Source organism: Protobothrops mucrosquamatus, unplaced genomic scaffold (genome assembly GCF_001527695.2).
Source record: "Protobothrops mucrosquamatus isolate PMUCROS unplaced genomic scaffold, P.Mucros_1.0 scaffold5895, whole genome shotgun sequence".
In the NCBI taxonomy this organism is placed as follows: domain Eukaryota; kingdom Metazoa; phylum Chordata; class Lepidosauria; order Squamata; family Viperidae; genus Protobothrops; species Protobothrops mucrosquamatus.
The window spans coordinates 6,558-24,440 of record NW_015391737.1 but is presented as its reverse complement, the minus strand read 5'-3'; the positions used below and the strand labels follow the sequence as shown (position 1 = coordinate 24,440).

Below are 17,883 nucleotides of genomic sequence, written 5' to 3'. Positions count from 1 at the left end.
AAATAAATATATAACGAATTGTTTCTCTTTTGTGTATGTATGTGTGTGTGTGTGTATTCATGCCAGCAGAATAATAAAAAAGGTATTTTCCAAATTTTTGACACACTGAGCTTAAAAGGCTTGCCATCGCCGCAATAGATCATTGGGTTGAGCAAATAGCCTCCCAAGATCTCATTTTATTCTCGTTCTCCCACGCCTGCCAAGGTCTCTCTTGTCATTATTCCTGTAGAAAAGAGTAGGCAGAGCTGGAAGAAGGAGTTAAAACATGTCATTAGCTGTGAGTCGTTGTGTTGCTCCAATACCAATATTACTGGGAGGAATACTGTAGGAGAAGAACAGGCTGAGCTGGAAGGTGGAGTTAAAGGTGTCATCATCTTAGAATCCACACATTGCCACAATCCAAGTCCACCACACACACCCCTTGAATTCTATTGACCCTTATCTAGTGTCAATTTAGTGCTATTAGTTGACCAGATTCTTGTGTATAAATCATATATGCTGCAACCTTACGAATGGTTCTGATTCTTTGTGTCTAACAATTCCATAGCCGCTAAACGGATCCAGCTCTCACCTGGAGATTCTTTCCAATGTTTACGTTTCTTTAGAAGAATGTGTTTTTCCCCCCCTTTGGATTTCAGCAAACAGCAGCTTTAGGAAAACCTAAGCTTTGCATCCCCCTCAGATGTTCTTTTTATTACATAAGATGTGATGTGTATATATGTATATATTTATATATATATAAAATGACCTCTATGTTCCTTTCATTACATAAGACAGTGGTGGCGAACCTATGGCACGCGTGCCAGAGGTGGCACTCGGAGCCCTCTCTGTGGGCACACGCACTGTTGCCCCAGCCCTGCCTTCTCCCATGGCCCCCTCCTCACCAGCAGCCCCCCCAGAGGAGAATCGCCCCCGGGCACGGCCCACACGAAGCAGCGCAACCAAGGACATGGTAGCCGGGCAGCGGGGACAAGACTCCGCCCTTGCACCCCATCGCACACAGATGATGCTGCAGGGCACGGGTGGAGGGCGTGGCCGCCATGGCGCTGCTGGGCTGCCTGGGTGATCTGTGGCAGGCCGTGGAGGTGGTGGGTGGTCCAGCGGGCAGGGCGGAGCAAGGACAGGGGTGGGAGGGCTGTTTTGGGGCACTCGGTCTCTAAAAGGTTCGCCATCACTGACATAAGATGTACACACACACACACACACACACACACACGGGGACGCTGCAATGGTCCTCCTCCTCCTCCTTCTAAAAAAAGGCTTCAAATAATAAGGAAGTGATTTATTGAAATATTTGGTTTTTTTTAAAAAAAAAAAAAGATTCTCCCTGCATATATTAAAATAGTACAGATATTTGGGGGAAGAGGGGAACAACAAGAAGAAGGTGATTGTAAAATCAAAGTATATCGTATTCACAATATCCTGTATAAAGGGGTTCAGCCCGGATACCTCGCCTGGAAAAAAAAACACAACAAAAATTATTGTTAGAAGATATTATCGAGGGAAGAGCTTAGCAGCTTTTAAAAGCAGAGATCCCGTTAGTTTTTTTTAAAAAAGACATCACCTATGCCTTTTTAGAAACCCAATCAAGCTAAAAAAAAACACAGGAGAAGACCAGAATTGGACGTTTTAACAAAAAGTAGCCTTGTCCAAGATATTTTCACCTCTAATTTCTGCGTCTCAAAGAGTGACAGATTTATCCACCTGGTTTTCCAGAGCTATAACCCAACTGTATTGTTAAAGCAACTGAAGGGCCAAACTGCTGGAGAATAATTAGGTCATCCCTATTTCAGTTTATTTAAATTTACATGAAAATAACTGGTAAAATTAACTTCCACTCCTGATTCTGCCCGTTAATTTTGGGAGTCTGATCTGTGGGGTGCTAGCTGAACCCAACTGCAGATCTTAGCTTGAAAAAGATGGTGTAATTCAGGTCTGGAAACCCCTATAATTTTCAACCAGCACTTTATATTTAAGCTGTTCCTAGATTGGGGAAGGTTGACATCAGCTCCTAGTTTAGCAAGCGTCTTTGGTACAACAGCAAAATGGAACAGAGAACATACATGGCAACAGCCAAGGAAGATGAATTTTTCAGAAGTACAGGAAGTCCCAGACTTACAACAGCTGATTTAGCGACCGTTCAAAGTTACAACGGCACGGGGAAAAAGTGACCTAGGACCATTTTTCACACTTACGACCGTTGTAGCATCCGCACGGTTGCGTGATCAAAATCCGGACACTTGGCAACCGACTCGTATTTATGATAATCGCAGTGTCCCGGGAATCACACGATTCCCCCTTTGCGACTTTCTAACAAGCAAAATCAATGGGGAAGCCAGATTCGGTTGACAACGGAGTGATTCACTTAACAGGTGCGGCAAGAAAGGTCATAAAATGGAGCAAAATCCACTTCCCAAATGTCTCGCTTAGCAAACGAAATTTGGGGCACCGTTGTGGATGTTAGGTCCAGGACTTCCTGTATCCAATTATGGGCAATGAGATGCTGGAATAAACCACAACCATCGAAACGACTTATGTGGTTCAACAGAGCTTGGAGACATAGAGGAGGAGGAAGGACATTACCTGAGCAAGGTGCATCGGAAATCTGACAAGCGGGCATAAGCATCTCGCTGGTTTCGAACTGTCTCGTTGCTCCACAAACGCTCAGCAACAGCCCCAGCTCTGGGCCTGGACAGGGAGATCAAAAGGTTTTGTTCGATTTGGAGAGTTTATAGGCTACTTTGACTGAACACAAAGCCTCCCTAGACAGCTCACAAATTAATGGCTCACAAATTAATATTGAAACTCTGGAAAGACTACAGAGAAGAGCAACGAAGATGATCAGGGGACTGGAGGCTAAAACATACAAGGAACGGTTGCTGGAATTGGATATGTCTGGTTTAATGAAGAGAAGGACCAGGGGGACAGGATAGCACCCTTCCAGTATCTCAGGGACTGCCCCAAAGAAGAGGGAGTCAAGCTATTCTCCAAAGCACCTGAAGGCAGCACAAGAAGCAACAGATGGAAACTAATCAAGGAGAGAAGCAACCTAGAACTAAGGAGAAACTTCCTAACAGTGAGAACAATTAACCAGTGGAACAACCTGCCTCCAGAAGCAGTGAATGCTCCAATACTGGAAGTTTTTAAGAAGAGACTGGACAGCCATTTGTCTGAAATGGTATAGGGTTTCCTGCCTGAGCAGGGAGTTGGACTAGATGACCTCCAAGGTCCCTTCCAACTCTGTTATTCTATTCTGTTCTGTTCTGTTATGTTGTTTTGTTCTAGATATCTGTTCCCATAACAAAGGTTAGAATTCTATTATAAATAATGCTGTTTGTTTGCAACATCCAATCGTATTACCGCTAAATCAACAATTGGCATGCTGATGTCCAGGAAAAGCCAGAGGACATCAAAAATGATGGTCCAAGGGTCACAGTGTGATTGCACAAAGGAAGCAGGCTAGGGCATAATGTGAGTTATTTGCATGCAGATATCAGGAGGGCCTTAATTGCCCTCTTAGTTGTCTACCCTTCCTGCAGACATCCTGGGACCCAAATCTACTATAGGACAGTCGTATCTGAGTTCCTACGCAGAACCACTAAACATGTTTCCATCTAGAGCCGACACCTGTGAGCATCAGAAGAACGGAACAGGAGTCAAGGAATGCAAGCTTGGGGGGAGGCAGGCTAACATTTCTACAGAAACATTTTTTTTATTTTTATTTTTTGAACAACTGGATTCGTTTGCTATCGGTCATGGGCTGTTAAAAAAAAAAAATCTTGAGGAGCAGGAGGAAGAGACCCATCTCACAAAACAGTCAGGTAAGAAAAAATTGAGTCTGGTGCCAGAAATGTAATTTGAGAAAGTGTCTCAAGGAAACGTCCCCTGGTTCCTTTGAAGAGACAAGGAAGGAGAGGGGAAGAGAATTGGGTCTTGCCAGATTCTGTTGCTGTGACTCAAGAATGAAAGTCGTAGTAGAATTCGTAATTTTGGTTTCTTAGCCTAGTCTACCTCGAAGGGGGCTGCTACTTCCCCAAGACAACAAACATGCAGCTTAGCAAGGCAGACCCAGTCTCTTACCACAGTCTTGGGTTTAAATTGGTTGCATCCACGTATTCGCCCCACATACAGGCTTCTCCACCAATAACCAGCTTCTTTTGTTCTGCGCTGCCTGTTGGAAGAGACACTAATGTACTTATTTATATCCTAGCCAACTTTTATTAATTTTACAAATAACTCAAGGTGGCAAATATAGCCAACACACTCTTCTCCCCCCCCCCTCCCAAGAAACCCGTGAGATATACTGAGCTGAGAGAGAGGGACTGGCACAAAGTCACCCCACTGGTTTTCATGCCTAAGGCACAATTAGAACTCACTGTCTCCTGGTGATTGGTCCAAAGTCACCCAGCTGGCTTTCATGTCTAAGGAGGGACTAGAACTCACAGTCTCTTGGTGATTGGCCCAAATTTACCTAGCTGGATTTCATGCCTAAGGCACAACTAGAACTCTCTGTCTCCTGCTGATTGGCCCAAAGTCACCCAGCCGGCTTTCATGCCTAAGGAGGGACTACAACTCACCATCACCTGGTGATTGGCCCAAATTTACCTGGCCAGATTTCATGGCTAAGGCAGGACTAGAACTCAGAGTCTTCTACTTTCTAGCCTGGTGCCTTAACCACTAGACCAAACTGGCTCTCTATGTGGATTATTCTTACTGTATGTATTGTACTGTATATTGATAGGGCCACGCGGGGCAAAAACTCACCTTTGAAGTCCAGAGGCTCCACCCGATACGCTGCCAACCAATCCTGCCCGTAAGAGATGACGTTCAAGTACCAAGGGGAGGACAGCAGGGTCCGGAAACCAGCTTGCGTGACACGAGACATCTCCTCTTGAAAGGTGACGGGGTTCGCTTTCCACACGTGTATGACTGTACTGGGGTTCACCTGGGCAGAACAGAGAACGGATCAGGGACTGAGGTCCAGGAGAAGGCATCTACAGGAGGTGCCTGTGCATAACAAAGGAGGTGCGGTTGCGAGTGGGCTCCAATATTGACATTCCTGGGAGGGGTACTGTAGGAGGAAAATAGGCTGAGCTGGAAGGTGGAGTTAAAAGAGCCATCAGCTTAGAATCCTTACATTGCCACAAACGACCTAAGTCCAGCCACCTGTGAATTCTGTTGACTCTTATCTAGTGCCAATTTAGTGCTGACCATTTGTTGACAGACTCTTGTGTATTGGTTTGAATAAATCTTCTGGGCTGCAACTTAATGTGCAGTCCCGATTCTTTTGCACCTGACACCACAATGTAAAAAAGATGTTGAGACTCTAGAAAGAGTGCAGAGAAGAGCAACAAAGATAACCAGGGGATTGGAGGCTAAAGCATATAAGGAACGGCTGCTGGAATTGGGCATGTCTAGTTTAATGAAGAGAAGGACGAGGGGGGACACGATAGCAGCGTCCCAATATCTCAGGGGCTGCCCCAAAGAAGAGGGAGTCAAGCTATTTTCCAAAGCGCCTGAAGGCAGGACAAGAAGCAACGGATGGAAACTAACCAAAGAGAGAAGCAACCTAGAACTAAGGAGAAACTTCCTGACAGTTAGAACAATTAACCAGTGGAACAACCTGCCTCCAGAAACGGTGAATGCTCCAACGCTGGAAGTTTTTTAAGAAGAGACTGGACAGCCATTTGTCCGAAATGGTATAGGGTTTCCTGCCTGAGCAGGGGGTTGGACTAGATGACCTCCAAGGTCCCTTCCAACTTTATTATTATTATTATTATTATTATTATTATTATTATTATTATTATTATTATTATTAATTATTAATTATCATCATCATCATCATCATCATCAACTGACCACATACATCATGGGGTGACTTACAGGCTTTCCGTCTCTCCGAGTTTAACCCATCTCAAACGGTTGCTACGGTGAGCAGAAAAGGAGGGGGATACCCGGGAACAGACCCACATGTACGAGTAAGTCCCTGACGTATAACCAGTCATTTCACGACGGTTTGGATTTAAGACAGCCTCGGAAAAGGCGCTTTGTGGTAAAGCGCTTCCAGCCATTGTAAAATGTTGCATTGCCCCCCCCCTCCCCCACACACACACCTGACGCTCAATGACCCTATTTTGGACACTTGGCAACTGGTTCTCATTTATGATTGGTCGCAGCATCCCAAAACCACAATTTGAGACCTTTTTTCAGCCCCCCCCCCAAATGCCCAATTTGACTTATAAACGCACGATTCGCTTAGCATCCCTTGTAAAAACAGTCAATTTGGTCTGGTCGCGTGGTGCCTCAACATGACAACAGTTTATGACCCAAAGTCCAGTGGCAACTGTGGTCATAATTCGAGGACTATGCATTTCCACTTTAATAGGCAGGAAGCAATTCAGGGAGGGAGAGAAGAGAAGCTTCTGTGGGGCATCTTCAGTGTTCCTAGCATCAATCCTTACCTTCACACCGTTGTCAAAGACTTCTTGCCACACCATGTAGCCTTTCTTGTAAGAGGAGACTATATCCAGCAGCCTGGAGCAAAGAGAAGAACCAAGCAATGGAGAAAAAAAATCTTGTAAGGCCCTGCTTCAGTTTCCCTGCATCAAACCTTCTTCTATTTTTTTTTTTATCCCTGCCTTCATTTGGCAACTCTCAAGTAAGTCAGGAGCGTCTCCTGACATGAGATGGGAGTGCAACTTGAGGCCAAAAGAAAAAGAGAAACAAGAAAAACAGGAAGCTTCACCGAGACAGCCTCCCAGCACAATTCTTACCCTTGTCTAGCTAGAAGCTGCGTCTGGAGAACTAACACTTGTTCTGCACCTTGGCTTGGCTGAGAGTGATGGGAAGTGGGGCACAGTCTTTGGGCAGGGCCTGTTTGAGAGGGAGTGGCCCTATTTCCTTGCCCGAAGCCAGTGGTGGCGAACCTATGGCACGCATGCCAGAGGCGGCACTCAGAGCCCTCTCTATGGGCATGCACGCCACCACTGCCAACAGCTTGTGCAGGCCCAGAGCAGCAGCCCCACCAGGCACAAAGGAGGTGAAGCAGCCAGCTAGCAAGCTCGAGTAGAGATGGTAGAGCACGCCCACACCCAGCAAGCCAAATGCCACCCCGAGCAGGGAAAGCCAGATCCCCATTGATGCCATGGCCCCCCAGTCCCAGCTAGGATTGCATGCCTCCCCCCATCTATGCTGGACCTCCTGCCCACCACCCCACCCGCCAGAGACCCCCTGGATCTCCACCAACCCTACCCAGCCCCCACAGGCTTCCCCCCATGAGCAACATCAAGGCGGCCATGCCTACCCCAGCCACGCCCACCCAGTCTGCCATGACAACTGCAGCCACGCCCACCCAGCGGGCCATGGCCCCATGTCCCCCCTGAGGGCACCACAATGTTGATGGAGCCCTGGCACTTTGCGATAAACAAGTGGGTTTTGGGTTGTGGTTTGGGCACTCGGTCTCTAAAAGGTTCGCCATCACTGCCCTAAGCAAATACCTAGCAATGAAGAGGAAGGATCACCTTACCTTTGAATGTAGAAGGATTCTAATTTGGTATAGTCTTGGCCAAATTGCATTTTCTGCATGAAAGCTTGGATGTCTGGGTTAGACCTCCTATATATAGAAACAGAAGAGCTGGATCAAAGTTGGATCCTCAAGTTTTCCAAAGTCTACCGCTTCAAAGGACTCTTTGGTAAGCCATCAAGAATAAAAAGAGAAGCATCCTCATGCTTAATAAATACATCAGCTGTCCCAGAGTGGCCAACCTTGTCTACTTTTAAGACTTTTGGACTTCAGCTCCCAGAGGGTGCAGGGCTGGCTGGGGAATTCTGGGAGTTGAAGGTCAGAAGTCTTAAAAGTAGACAAGGTTGGACACCCTTGAGCTACATGAAGCAGGATCGATCGCGCTAATATTTGGTCCGCTCGTGATTCCAGCCCTCAGGATACAATTTAACATGGTTTTGAACTCAGCCCTTGTGATCTGTGACACAGAATGCTGTGTGACTACTGCCAATTGTGACTTACTCAATGAACCAAGGTTACATAGGCCAGCCAAAGTTAGAATCAAGGTTACTTGAGTAAATCAACGTTAGGACAAATGAGGCCTTGGTCCAAAGTGAACCTAGCAGGTATCTAATACCCATTCATCATCACTCCTATGGTCTCTAACTGAGCTGTGTTCACCCCAACTCCAATGATTCAATGGAGTGAAATTTGCCACCAGATGGTTAGGGCTACAGATGAATATACCTAAGTTGTTGACACATGAAGCTTCCTCTGAAGCATGGATACCTAGATCCTTGCATAGAGCATGTTCTTATTTTTACATCAGGATCTATCTTAGTGTCACAATAGGTGTGAGCATGGGAGGTTTTTAATGAATGGTTTATGACCATCAATCTCTTTGCTGGTTCCTTCCCAAGATGTCATCAACCATCCCATCGCCATTACATTCTTCCCTTCACCCCGCCATATATTTGCCTTCTCTCCATCCTTCCTCTTCAGATTCCCCAAGGAAAACAAAACCCACCAGCAAGTGAAATCCACCTCATCTCCTCCCAGGTGAAGGTAGAAATCTGGGAAGATGGCACTAACTTCAGCAAAAAACGAAGCCATGAACTGGTAGGTGGAGTTAAGAATGGGGTTGACCGGCCCGTAGGTCCCGCTGGGTTTTGTGGATATGTAACATGGAGTCAACAAGCCTGGGACACCTGGGAGAAGGAAGGAAGGAAGGAAGGAAGGAAGGAAGGAAGGAAGGAAGGAAGGAAGGAAGGAAGGAAGGAAGGAAGGAAGGAAGGAAGGAAGGAAAAGGGAATAAACAAACAAAACAGCCACAAAACTACTAAATGCAATTAGATATTATAGGAAAAGAGACGTGTTAGTCTATATGGCAGTGTTTCTCAATCTTGTGAACTTTCAGGTGTGTGGACTTCAACTCCCAGAATTCCCCATTACTGCCACGCTGACTGCGGAATTCTGGGAGTTAAAAGTCCAGGCATCTTAAAATGGCCAAGTTTGAGGAGCATTGCTTTAGCCTAACAAATTCTCAGGGTATTTTCAACCCAGCTCATTTTGAAGGTTGGAAATGGCTAATCCAGATGCGAATATTTAAATAATACCCAGCTTTGTCCTCTCCCTCGTTTTTTCAACCACAAAAGCAGGCAACAATCTTGTTTTTTTAGGCCTTGAATATTCCCTCCTGGTGAGCAGGTCGTTTTGAGGCAATTTCAACACCGCTTTTCATGTGTCTATTCAGATTCTAACTCAGCACCGACCCGTGTTCAAAGAAATCCGAGATCGTGTTTTCTCATCACAAGTCAGTTCTTACCTGGTCCCCAAGAGAGTGTGTGTCCAGGGGTGTCAAATTCTGGAATGATTCGGATCCCACGCAACCGGGCATATTCAATCACTACCTTCACATCGTTAGCAGTGTATACGTGAGTGGCCGAGTTATAGGATCCCTAAATATAAATATATATATATTTATATCTCAAAGGTTCAATTGAATGGTAGGTCAAGGTGGAGTGAAGGAGCTACAACCTTCAAATCTTATACTGAAGGGAGAACCATGGCTCTCAAAAAATGTCTAGTTTAATGAAGAGAAGGATGAGGGGTGACATGATAGTAGTGTTCCAATATCTCAGGGGCTGCCCCAAAGAAGAGGGAGTCAAGCTATTCTCCAAAGCACCCGAAGGCAGAAGAAGAAGCAACGGATGGAAACTGATCAAGGAGAGAAGCAACCTAGAACTAAGGAGAAACTTCCTGACAGTTAGAACAATTAACCAGTGGAACAACCTGCCTCCAGAAGCGGTGAATGCTCCAACACTGGAGGTTTTTAAGAAGAGACTGAACGTCCATCAGTCTGAAATGGTCTAGGGTTTCCTGCCTGAGCAGGGGGTTGGACTAGATCAAGGCTTTTCAACCAGTGGTACGGGTACCACCTGTGGCACATTGGCACCTGGTACGCGACCATCCTAGAAAAGGGGTAGCGGGGGAAGGGAATGAGCTGAACCGGTGGCAGCACCGCACAAGCCTGAGCGAGAGACGGCTGGAGCTGCAGGGCTGTCAGGGCTCAGCGGAAGTGCCAGGATCAGTGCCGCTTTCCAGCTGATTGATGCTTCTTCGGGGCTGTCAGGGCTCAGTGGAAGCGCCAGGATCAGCGCCAGGCTCCAGCCTGAGCTCGGCGCTGATCCTGGTGCTTCTGCTGAGCCCAGAAGCACCGATCAGCTGGAATGTTGCAGCATCTCCAGGGTCTTGTGATTTACATTCAGATGCTTGGCAACTGATTCATATTTATGACGGTCATAGTGTCCCAGGGTCATGTGAAGTGACCAAAACCTGCTGCAACCACCCAGCAGATGGGGGGAATAAAAACCAAACAGCCCCCACACCACCCCCATTGCCAATCCTCAACAGAAAGGCTCACAACAATGAAAACTTCGGACAGGAGGAAGAGTGCCGCTGGACGGGCAGGCAGGTGTCTTGCTCGGCTGTGGCTTGGGGGGCACTTTTTTCAGTGCCATTGTAACTTTGAACAGTCACTAAGCAAACTGTTGTAAGTCGAGGACTATCTGTACTTCATCACTTTTTTCCCTTTTTTTTTTTTGGGTCATCAAGTTTTTGACACCTTGCTAGGCGACTGGTGGTACTCAGATATTGCCATATCCTAAAAGTGGCACAATGGGTGAAAAGGTTGAAAAGCCCTGACATAGAGGGACGGGGCTTCAAGTTCCACAGGCATTCACAAGCCCCATTGCCGACTAAATGGCAGAGGCTCCACGGGAGATGGGACAGCTCACCTTCAGGCTGAGGTCTGGGAACACCATGCTTTCAAACGGAAATGATTGGTCGTCCACAATGTGCCAGTGGAACACGTTAAATTTGTTGTAGGCCATGACGTCCTGAGGAAATGAGAAAAGTTAGAAAAACTTGCTGTTCGGTGGGACATTCGTTAGCCACAGTTGTGAGATGGACCAAGGATTCATCTATGGCTCAGAAAACCCGCAGGGACCATTAAGGAATTCTGAATGTCTTAACCAGTAAGAATGTTTTGAATATTGTGGGGAAAACAAACTTGAATAAGAATGTACACAGGAGTTATGATGAGACGATCGAGATGACCAATGAAAAGAAGCTTTAGATTGACGCGGCTATTACTTGCAGAAACATGAGGAAAATGTTTATATTTAATTGTCATTTATTTAATTAAGAATTGTATTAATTTAAGGTTGGCAAAAGAGAGTATTATTGGAAGAAGAGGAAATCAAGTAAAGCTATCATATGGACTATAGAATTATAGAAATTAATTGTTATTGATGGTTTTTTTAAACATTAACCCAGACAACACGGTGTTTACTAAATATTAAGGTGTATGTTAAAAATCAATAAAACATATTTAAAAAAAGAAAAAAGGAATTCTGAATGCGGTTACACCTAAGAAGTCTTCTTCACCCGTTAAACCTTGCCCTGAATTATTGCTCTGCACAGCTGTTTTCTTATACTGTAGAACAGTGTTTCTCAACCTCAGCAACTTCAAGATGGGTGGACTTCAACTTCCAGGATTCCCCATTCTCCGTAGCTAAATGGAGTCCAACGCTAAACAACTACACCACACTGGCTGTCCTACCAAACCTCCCATTTCCAGTGCAGACATGAGGACACCTCCTCGTACCGACAACATGGTGCCGCCTAAGCATAAGAGGGAAACTTCGTAAGACCCCAAGGTTCATGGAGGCAATATGCTGATGGTGATAAAAAAAAAATGAATTAAGTCAGCCAATATAACAGCCTGCTCAATGGGGAACCATCTCAGTGGGGAACCATGCCAAGAGCTTCTGCAGTGTGGCCAAGATGATGTAAGATCTCTCAGGATCTTCTAGATTGCTTCCAGGTTCACCTACCAGGGTCTCCAAGATGACTCTCAAAGGCAGATAATGGCGAGACGTGTCAAGGAGCAGACCTCGGTGAGGGAAGCGAGGGAAATCAACCACATCTGTCTTGTTGAGGTAGAACTATATAAAGGAGAAGATAGCACAGTTGACCCAATGTCCAGCATAGATGTCTCCCAGGGATCTTGCCTTCTCCAATGGGAGTGAAAAATCAGGCCATCTGTTTGAAGGACTAAACAAGCTCTTCAAGAATTCAGGTTTAGGATTTATGAGGGACTTAGATGCCACACAATTTTTCCTGGCCCCCATGTTAAGCTGGAAAGTCCTTTGGAGAACAAAGTAACAGCTAGCAAAGTGAGTTGTAAGTGACAGCTTGAATTAGATTGAGCTTCGGATAGGATAGGGTAGGGTAGGGCAGGGTAGGGTAGGGCAGGGCAGGGTAGGGTAGGGCAGGGCAGGGCAGGGTAGGATAGGATTTTTTATTGGCCAAGTATGATTGGACACACAAGGAATTTGTCTCCGGTGCATAAGTTCACAATGTACATATAAACACGTAACAGGTAATAAATCATAGTTGCAATCATTAAGTGATAAATCATAAGGTACCAATAGAAGACAGTAGAAAAGATGAGAAATGAGAAGGATAATTGCAATGCCTACTACATGAGTAAATATCCTTACACCTAAGACAGTGCTGTGGGAACTAGGTGTTTAGCACCTAGTGTGTTTAGTTTAGTCCTGAGGGAGAAGTTGAAACAACTTATGTCCAGGATGTGAGGGGTCTGTAGATATTTTCTTAGCCGGCTGGTTGCTATTTTTTCCCCATTCCCAAGAAATGGAATAGATGCATCAATTCCTTTGGGTGTGCTAGTGGGTCATTCTTCATTGTTGGCAACAGCCTTGACTAGTCCGTGCAGTTTTCTTGCCAACACTTTCAGAAGTGTTTGTTGTTGTTTTCCTCCCAGGAAAGGACTGGCCCAAGATCACCCAGCTGGCTTTTGTGCCTAAGGTAGGACTAGAACTCACCATCTCCTGGTGATTGGCCCAAAGTCACCCAGCCAGCTTTCATGCCTAAGGCAGGACTAGACCTCAACATCTGGTGTTTGGCCCAAAGTTGCTCAGCTGGCTTTGTACTTAAGATGGGTGTAGAACTCCCTCTTCCAGTTTCTAGTCTGCTGCTTAACCACACCAAACTGTTTAATCTTATACATCACATTAAATGATATAACTTGTTTGAGGTTTTTCTTCAGCAAGTTGGCTGAATCTAATTAGCTGGGTCCTATTCAATCTTGACATGACAGCACGAATCCATGACTTTGGTTAAATATGGTTTATTGAGTAGGCCCCATTGCTGGGTTTATAGCACTGCTCCACTGACAAACCACAATGCCTGCTGTCGCTCCACACATACAGTCACACCCAAACGAAGCAATTAACAACAGAACAGGAATTGCAAACCCCAGCCTAATATCCCGTACTCACTGTCCCATCTTCGTCCTTCCAGGCAAGCTGGCTGAAGGTCTCCAATCCTATGCAACAAGGCAGAACCACATCAGTTGGACCAAGTCAAGAATACTAAACTACAAAGACAGCGACAGAAAACTGCCCCCCGTCTTACCTCTGAGGGCACCCCAGATGCTGGTGGCTGAGAGAAGCATCAGATCCACCGAAACGCTGAGCTTATCTGAAAGTTTATTTGGTGAACAAAAAAAGCAGTAGAGTTAAAAAAAATTTAAAGCTTAGAAGTTGGCCTTCCACAAAGCAAATGGCTGACATCATCTTTTCACTAGGAGTGAAAATGTGTAAGTTCAGGGATTGTTTTGGGAATTGCTTTTGGGAACACAGATTAAAATTGTGAAGTTCCCCTAAAATCTGGACGGCCATCTGTGGTAGTTCAGAAGAGGTTCAGTTTTGGTCACCGCATCATAAAAAAGATGTTGAGACTTTGGAAAAAGTGCAGAGAAGAGGAACTAAGATGATTAAAGGCCACGAGACTCAAACATACGATCAACAGTCGCAGGAACTGGTTATGGCTAGTCTAGAGAAAAGAAGGACTGGGGTAACATGATAGCAGTATTCCAGTATTTGAGGGGCTGCCACAAAGAAGAGGGGGTCAACTTATTTTCCAAAGCATCAGAAGGCAAGAGAAGAAACAATGGATGGAAACTAATCAAGGAGAGAACCAACCTAGAACTAAGGAGAAACCTCCTAACAGTGAGGAACAGCTGGCCACCAGAAGTTGTGGGTGCCCCATCACTGGTGGTTTTTAAGAAAAGATTGGACAGCCTCTTCTTAAATGGTATAAGGTCTCCTTCTTGAGCAGGGGATTGGACTAGAACAGGGGTAGGCAACCTTGGCTCTTTTATGACTCGTGGACTTCAACTCCCAGAATTCCTGAGCCAGCATGGCTCAGCATGGAAACCTCTCCATTTCTCCTCAGCATGGCTGGCTCAGGAATTCTGGGAGTTGAAGTCCACGAGTCATAAAAGAGCCAAGGCTGCCTACCCCTGGACTAGAAGACCTCCATGGTCCCTTCTAGTTCTATTCTGACTGATAAAGGTGTGAAGATCTGGCTTTTCCCTCAGGCCTTTGGCAAGGGAGGCTGAGACTCCCCCCCTCACTTCAACCCACTTGCCACCATGTTTTACTGATCATATTGTAATTTCTTGGATTCATTTTCCTTGAACCGCCCAGAATCTTTGGGAGTCGGGCAGCACACCAGTTTAATGCAGAATGAAACATTTCAAAGTATGTTTTATAACGTTATAGAATTATTATTAATCTGGAGAAAAAAAAGAGAAAACTCATGAGTTGTCCCCAAATGGGGGCAGCCCCATCCTTATTCTTACCCCCAGTATTGAAGATGTCTTCTCCAACCAACCCCACGTTGCCCACCCATAGATAAGAATATTCCTGGCTTTGAAAATAAAAGGGTAGATGACAGCCAGTAGGGATTAAGCTTGTCTTAAGGGCACCCTGCTGACCATAAGCTCAATGCTGGCAACCCAACCATCAGCACTGAGATAGATGCCATTCTCTTACAGTCCTCTGGTGATTCAAGGGTGGGATAGTCACTGCATCCTGCTTGGGTCACGGAGACGAGAAGATTAGGACACAGGTCCTCCATGTTGCTCCCTACAATACACAATTGGAAATGAAGCATGAGAATCTCTCTGAATACAAGTTGCACTAAGCTTCTTCTTTTTTTTTTTTTAAAATGTTTTTTAACAAAACAATCCTGAAGCTCTTAAAGAAAAAGAGAATTTAAAAACATTAAACATCTAAAAAAAACACCCCACCAGTTTTAATCCTTGAAGGCTTGACATTGGTGTAAAGGGGGCTGAGGCTGGTAAGGCAAGAGGGGGCTGCTTTGTAAAGATATCACAACCAAGTTGTCTGCCAAGTAACTGCGCGTTCAGGAGGGTGGAAGGAAGAGGCAAGAATATAAACCAGGGGTCTTCAAACTTGGCCCTTTTATGACTTGTGGACTTCAACTCCCAGAATTCCTCAGCCAGGCATGATCTCCAAGGTCCCTTTATTATTATTATTCATCATCACACAGTCAGCCAGATGTGCCTGGATGAGGAATTCTGGGAGTTGAAGTCCACAAGTCATAAAAGAGCCACGTTTGAAGACCCCGATATAAACCTAGAGAACTGACCTACAAGCATCTCTGCTTTTGCACTGCACTGGGCAATCACTGTTGTGAGAAGGGTCCCGTTCTTATACGCAATCAAGTCTCTACTTTAGCCCGGCACGGTAAGTGGGTCTACAGGTGGTTCTCAACTTACAAGTGGTTATTGAACAACCATTCAAAGTCACAACAGACCCACAAAAGCTACGAACAACTTGTTTCTCAATTTACACACCCACACACAACCTTGTGGGTAGCATGATTGCATTCTGCGCTGAGTAACCGGCTCACCTTTGCGGCCATTCTGCAACATCCTGCAGTTCTATGACTACAATTTGCAACATTATTTTTTTTTTTTGCTGGTTTTAAGCATTTACTTCTGATTTCCGGTTTAAAAAAAACAAAAACAAAACCCACCCATTAGGGAAAATTGATTCGGTTAAAATGTTGAAAAAAAATGCTGAAAAATTATATTCAGTTCCGCGATGCCTTGATTTATGACAGCAATGACTTACAAGTATAATCCTGGGCTCAATTACTCTCACAAATCAAGGACAACCTGTCCTGGCAAGTAAAGTGGAAAAAATTGAACATAGGTGTGACAGCAGACTCAGACGGACTTTTGAGATTGCATCTTTTAAAAGAGAATGCCCTGTATGGTAGAAAAACGAAGTTATGAGGAAATATGTCCAGCTATGATCTGCTTGTGACAGCTCACTTTTATTACTTCCTCCTTTTGCCATTAGGAAATTCTTTGCTTATGGAACCAGCTAAAGTCAGAAATATTTTGAGTGAGCGGATTTTGAGTGCAAAAATCCAGGATAATTATTATTGGTAGCAAAAAAGATCCTGAAAGCTGCCATCTCCTGACCATCTATTTGCAATATTTGGTTTCTCGTCTAGACCAGCATTTTTCAGCCTTGACTACATTAAGAAGTGTGGGTCTACTCTATGTTAAACGTGACGGTGTTTTATAACATTTTGTGACCGGCATTTACTTTGCTTTTGATCACTATGTTTGCTTAATGGTTGCCACAAAAAGTGTTGTAGAATCGGGTTGTGCTGACCCGCTTTATGATTGCCACAATTTATGACTGTATGTGCCAGGATCAATTACGGTAATAAGTCAAGGATTACCAGTACGCAAGACCTGTTCACCTAGCCAAAAGGGCTGGAACATTTTTTAATGTCCAGAGCAAAAGAGATAATACCTGGAAGCAGCAAAGACAGCCACCTCCCTAATTTGCAGAAGTATAAGGAGAGGGAGGTGCAGACCAATCAGGCTTTCAAAATTCCGTTATTAGAGCCACTCTCAATAATTGAGATAGCAATTAACAATTGTTAATAACAATTAACCAGTCTCACAACTTGCCTCCAGAAGTTGTGAATGTCCCAACATTGGAAGTTTTTAAGAAGAGATTGAACAACTGTTTGTCTGAAATGGTATATGCGGTTTCCTGCCTGAGCAGGGGGTTGGACTAGAAGACCTCCATGATCCCTTCCAACGCTTCTATTCCTATTCCTATTCTATTCGTGGTTTTTGCTTCCCTGCACGGTTGATTCCTTAATTTACCTGTTAGAATTGACAAGTTTCTTCCTGGAGACAAATGCTCAAGACTGCAACTGTGAGATACAGTACACAATCTTTCATTTGTTGGGTGTGAGTTTTTGCCACTGTGACTTCAGAGGGATTTATTTCCAAGTCAGCAGACGCCAGAATTCTGCTTTGCATAGATAATTGGCCCTTGTTCTGATCTGAAACGTTCAGCTTTCTGGCTTGTTTAGAAGTACGCCAGGCTGCCCTGCCGTCCTCGATTAAATGAGTTTGGGCCAAGAGGGCTGAACAGCTTACACGTGAACTTTTCTCCAGCTTCAGGAACTTTCAGAAGGGAAAGATCTGCTGGGGGGAGGGAGGGTCGCATAAAGGTATAGTCCGAAGTCCACTGTTGTCCGATTCTCCAACAATACCTCAACCCCAGGATTGCGCAACTCATTCAGCTGCAGGGGAAACCCCAAGCCAAGCCCTCCAAGCGAAAATCCCAGCGAAGCTCCGCAGAGGGAGTAGGTCGTGTGAACGCGACCCCGTATTAGAAAGCGTGCAAAGACGGGGGGGGGGGCAAATGCGCTCCTCCCCTGCCTCCCTCCCTGATCCACTGCTCCCCGCCCCCGCACCTGTTTTCTCCTTGTACCCAGGAGGGAAAAGCAGCTGCCAGTAACGTCGGAACGCCCCGTCCAGCACTTCGCAGCCGGGCTCCGCCGCCGAGTGGTTGGCATGGGCGAATCGGAACTGGCGGGAGCTGAGCCGGCAACGGCTCTGGGGGTCCTGGCGGATCCCCTGCGGCTGCGGCCACACGGCAGCGCCC

The 17,883-nt window shown here is 45.4% G+C and overlaps 1 protein-coding gene across 1 annotated transcript; it reads right to left on the bottom strand.

Moving 5' to 3' along the window:
* Positions 1–1,267: 1,267 nt before the first annotated feature.
* HEXA (hexosaminidase subunit alpha) lies at positions 1,268–17,848 on the bottom strand. Its single transcript, XM_015829341.1, has 14 exons — positions 17,693–17,848; positions 14,929–15,021; positions 13,505–13,570; positions 13,369–13,415; positions 11,899–12,009; positions 10,798–10,899; positions 9,327–9,459; positions 8,529–8,709; positions 7,526–7,612; positions 6,462–6,534; positions 4,765–4,945; positions 4,081–4,171; positions 2,584–2,688; positions 1,268–1,454 (listed from the first exon to the last, which is right to left on the bottom strand). The coding sequence occupies exons 2-14, from the start codon at positions 15,011–15,013 to the stop codon at positions 1,397–1,399; spliced, it is 1,320 nt and encodes a 439-aa protein (XP_015684827.1). The 5' UTR covers positions 15,014–15,021; positions 17,693–17,848; the 3' UTR covers positions 1,268–1,396.
* Positions 17,849–17,883: the final 35 nt, after the last annotated feature.